The following is a 5,117-nucleotide window of genomic DNA, read 5'->3' as shown; positions in this document are numbered from 1 at the left end:
TTTTATAGGTGTTTACATTATTAGTAAACTCTAAATTTTCTGAGACAGTTGAGGGTTCAGCATGCCCAAGCAGTGGGGTCTATGGTGTAAGTGCCAATTAATGAACTATCTTGAAAGAATTGAAACTGAAGAGAACTGTCAGGTCTTCCAAGTCTGAGCCCTTGGTCTGGAGAGCTTTTCTCTACATGAGGACTTGTGCAGCTCTCAGCAGTACACCACACCTGTGCTGTGCCACTCAAGTCCTAATACTTCTTCCTTCTTTTCCTCCCCATCCATCTTACCAAGTATCAGGATATTTATTTAACACCTCATTCATTTTCCTGTTAAAAGTAATCCAGCTGCAAGCAGAGTTCTGTTGAAGCACTTAACTGCATATGTACCGAAGCAGAGTGTGGAAGAGACAAGGATACTGTTGAATAAGTAAATATGTACAACTAGTGATGATGTAGAGCTGTTAGCCTTTGAGGAAGGAGGAGTAAATCCCAAACTTGAAGACATAGCCATAAATGTTTTTGCAGATCAGGTGGGAGTATATATGCACCAACACAGGTACACACGTAGTCAGTGGCAAAATCTCACATGACAGAGCACAGTCAAGGTTTTCTGACTGGACTTAAGTTCAGTTTTTAAATTCTGTCTGTTCACTTCTCTGACTTGTGACGTTGTAAGGTTTAAACAGCAAATAATCCATTTTTAAACACAAAAGGCACATTTTCTTGCTTTCTCAAAGCCTTTGGAATCGAGTCCTACTGACAGCAAATCTCCACAAAGGTTCCCTGTATGTTGCTCTTCTGGGGCTTGCTGCCATCAGTGGCAGGTGAGGGAACAGGCAGTAGAAGGGGAAAGGACTATAAAATTGGTGTGTACCCTTATTTGACAGATACATCTGAGGAATATAAGGGCCATTTTCTTTTTCCAGCTTTCTGGAATTAAAGCGAGCTGAAAAAACTCATGCTACCCAAAATAGCATTCAGGACTTTTCCAGAGAATCTAGCTTAGGGCTGCTTTAGTATCTACAAATTATGCAGTAGGTTTCCACTCTCTCCGCTTCCATTCCCAATTATTGTTTTACATAAATATAATGAGAAAAAGATCAAGTGGTCAAGCCATCCAATGGACTGCATCAAAACTACTGCAGTGCTTGCTAGTTTATTGTTGCTGAATATACAACGTGTTAAAATGCAGGAATTACCGATTTCCCTTATATATATATATATATACACATGCATACATATACACCCTCCTTTCAAATCGCCTACTGATGAAACAGAAAAGTAAAAATCAAGTTTGAAGACAGGCAGATGATGGTCTGATATGCAATTAATGTTTATCTCTCTAAGCAGAAACATATCTCTGTGGAGACAGAGCATGAAAAATAGATACACAGTGTGAATTCATCTAACCTCCTTATGTCAACATTCTCCTCCCAGGTGTTCATCTCTATTATGTTGGTGGGGAAGTGTATGCTGAATGTCTTAGCGACAGCAGTATTTTTGTGCAGAGTCGGAACTGCAACTACCATCATGGATTCCATCCCACCACGGTCTGCAAAATCCCCAGTGGCTGCAGTTTGAAGATTTTCAATAATCAAGAGTTTGCTCAGCTTTTGGCTCAGTCAGTGAACCATGGCTTTGAGACAGTGTATGAGCTTACTAAGATGTGCACTCTCCGTATGAGTTTTGTAAAGGTATGTGAAAATTTGCTTGAGATTATTTTGTAAGCAAAATAAATTATTTTTTCTTAATGTGATTTTGAATGGTCCAGTGCCTCCCTCCATCGACCTGTTAATAGCTGTTGAATTTTAAGTATGGAATAACATTTGTTAAGTGTAAGACAGATCTTAATGAAACGAAGTTGTCTTTGTGGACAAAAACCCATCTGACGCACATACTTTGAAAGCTTGAGGTGACTTGCAGAAGGTGTTTCTTCACATAAGTCTATAGTCACTTGTGAAGCATTTCTATCGTGTCTGTTAACTATTCTAATTTTATTGAATTGTCTCCTGTAAATTTTTAGTTTCTGTTGAATTCTTGTATTTATTATGTGTATAAATTTTGTGTGTGTGTGTATATAGACTTATTTGCGTAATAACTCTGAAATTATGAGGTTTGTCTTTCTAACTTTGTGGGATATGACAAGTAAGCTTTGAAAAGAATTGAGTTGTTAATTACTTGGCCTAAAAGTGGAAAAGCCACCAATTCATTATGTAGCATCAGCTTTTGCCCCTTGTTTTGCCCGTTGTTATGGTCCGTGCAATCTTCTGCTCTGTAAGAGGCCCAGCTGAACTTCATGATCCTGTTCCTGGGTGGTATTTTTGGAGAGTTGAGCTGCGACTGCAGTGTAAGTCATGATAGCGGTTGTGGGAGTGTAGATAGCATAATCCTCTAAATCTGTCTTGACCAGCAGCTTCCAAATTAGGAGCTGCAGTAATTATTTAGAATAATATACATACTTTTCTATTCTAGGGGGGCATGCAAGGTCAAGATTTGCGATGTGGCTGTGAGTGTCAACATAGGTACTGATATAAAAGGGCTGGTCACATATATGAGAGTAGTCAAATGAAGATGGTAACATGCTCAAGTGCTCTTCTTGATAGGAGGACAGAAACTTCCGGATGTGTTAGGACAGGGGTTCCTAAAATGGAATAGGTTGTTTATAGCTCTGCATCTGCAGAGTTGTACGGCAGAGTTGTCTGAACAGTTGCACAGGACCTTCTGTGTATTGGATGTTGCACTGCACAGCGTTTAGAGCTGCTGCCACCTGCGTTGGGAGCTGGGTAATCCCTGCATTAGGGGTTAATATGGACAGAGCAAACTGTACCTGTGGCTGTCTTAGTCTTGTCTCCAGACCTGCCACAAAAATGGTTCATTTACAAAATGGTTTTGAATGCTGTTTAAATATCTGCTTATATCTTTTGTAATTACTGTAACTGAATCCGGTATGAGCTGAAACAAAACCTATCTTGTCTTAACTTGAGGAATAGCCTGCTGGGGAATGACCATGCCCTCTTTCTCCAAAGAGGAATGTTTCTGGCTTATTGCTCAGTTTATCGTGTCCATCCTGTGAAGGATGCTTTGATTCTTGTCAGACAAATGCCTCACCCCCACTTCCGTAATGTCAGTCTATGACCTCTTTTTTTAATTTCTTGATCTGTTTGGCATTTCCCCCCAGTTTGTTCTATTTTTGGTCTTGGCAGAGAAGAGTTGATTATCCCCCTCTTTGGAGGCTTTATTGGAACATCCTGCAGTTGGCAGTGAGGTATGGGGAAGTTTTGCACTGCTACAGGTTGTGTCTTTAAGAATTTAGACTTCCATTCCAAGAGATCAAGAGACTTCAGAATGACACTTCCTCCAAATTTAATTCTTTTTTTTTAACTTCAGATTTGTTTGTTGAAATGTGATAATAGCTGGTGCATCATATGCTACCCTGCTGATAATGACTGTTGAAAGCTAGAGCATTTTGGTAAGAAAGATGATGATTGAAGTATGCTTCTCATGTATTTGATACTATAAAATAAGGTGATTTTTTTTTTTCTTTCCCCACTTATGATTCTGTTTCCAGGGTTGGGGAGCTGAATATCATCGCCAAGATGTAACGAGCACTCCGTGCTGGATAGAGATACACCTTCATGGTCCCCTTCAGTGGCTGGATAAAGTACTTACTCAGATGGGCTCTCCTCATAATCCTATTTCTTCAGTGTCTTAAAAGGTCCCAAGCTCCTGCGTTTTGGAAACCATTGAGCCTTGCATGTACTTGAAGGACGTATGAGTCAGACACACACTTTTTTTTTTTTTTTTCTTCCCCCTGAACTGGCAACAGCTGAATAAGAGCCATGGAAATGCTTGACTTCTGTGACCAACTGTTGGATTAAAAAAAAAACAACCCAAAAAACCCACCCCTTAAAAAAAAAACCACCACCCCTTTGACATACTGTTGGTATCAAGAATTTTAGTTTACATTGTAACGTACTATTGCAAAGTTGATTTGCAGGGCTTAGTGCAACGGGGATGACCAAGCCAAAACCACAATCTGTCGGACTGAGTTCCTGAAGGATCTTCCTGTAGCTGGCACGCTGAGATTCTCTTTCTTCCTTACGTTCAGCACTCACTGTTTTCCCCTGTGTCCTCTGGGACTAAGAGACAATGTTGGTCAAGTCTGCTTTTTGCAGGCTCTCTGCAGTACATTTTAAAACCATTTGTCTAAGTTGATGGTTGCTGTTCTCTTTAAAAGAAAAAAAAAAAGTAATAAGGTTTAATCTCAATAACTGTGTAATAATCTTTGAAATTGTGTCCTGACCATACTGCTGTAAGAATGTTAGGTATGTTTTTTGCTAAACGTATGTACGGTGTATTTGAAAGTTTAGAAATTAATTAGATTTAGACCATAAAGGAATTAGGAATATTTGAATGGGGGGAGGTGGGAGTGGGAAGGGAAAATGACAACTGAAATGTAGAATATACTGTAAACATAGCTTGTTAGTTTAAACTGAGGTCTGAGTTTTGCTGTGCATTTCATTTTTATAGTGGCTTCATCTTGTTAATTCTGACTATTTTTGCCTCTTCATTTTCCCCCAAAACAATTGTGCAGCTGGTTAATTCCTTTACCTGTGAAGAGGACAAAATGATTAATTCCTGCAGTTTGAAGGCTGCAGCACTATGTATTTCAAGACAAAATTGTACAGAGTGCTCTTTAACTTTTGAGCAGTTTTATAAAGTTTATGTAACAGAAATAGGCTTTTAATTTTGTAAGAGAATCTTGTTTTGCCAAACCTAGTAACTGTTAATTCTTTGGAGGACTTCAAAATCCCTGTGTGGATCTATTTCAAACTTTTAAAAAATATATATTTTTAATTTTTTTTCTTCTTTTTTTTTACTGCTTGGTTGATTTTTCTTCTCTTTGATCTTTTATATTCACATAAGCTGTAGTACTTTTAAGTACCTTTATTCCAAAACTCATGGATCCTCTTTACTGGAAGTTTTGAATAAAACCTATTCTTACTGCTTACATTTGATTAAAACCTTGTCTTGTCCGCTTCTTAGTAGACTCTTAACAAACCAGATAAAGATATGGTCTTGGAGGAGGAACAACTAGAAATGAAGGTACGCTGAGCTTAGATA

General features: G+C 38.6%; 1 protein-coding gene across 1 annotated transcript in view; it reads left to right on the top strand.

Annotated features, from left to right (window-relative positions):
- Positions 1 to 4,856, top strand: part of SMAD1 (SMAD family member 1) — a 27,100-nt gene extending 22,244 nt beyond the window's left edge. The window contains exons 5-6 of the mRNA XM_009328743.1: positions 1,431 to 1,687; positions 3,562 to 4,856. Coding sequence (XP_009327018.1) covers positions 1,431 to 1,687; positions 3,562 to 3,705 — 401 coding nt within the window. The 3' untranslated portion in view covers positions 3,706 to 4,856. The remainder of the gene's footprint in view (positions 1 to 1,430; positions 1,688 to 3,561) is intronic.
- Positions 4,857 to 5,117: the final 261 nt, after the last annotated feature.

This window comes from Pygoscelis adeliae, unplaced genomic scaffold (assembly GCF_000699105.1).
Source record: "Pygoscelis adeliae isolate BGI_AS28 unplaced genomic scaffold, ASM69910v1 Scaffold66, whole genome shotgun sequence".
NCBI lineage: Eukaryota > Metazoa > Chordata > Aves > Sphenisciformes > Spheniscidae > Pygoscelis > Pygoscelis adeliae.
Note: the sequence above shows the minus strand (reverse complement) of the source record. Positions and strands in the feature narration are given on the sequence as shown.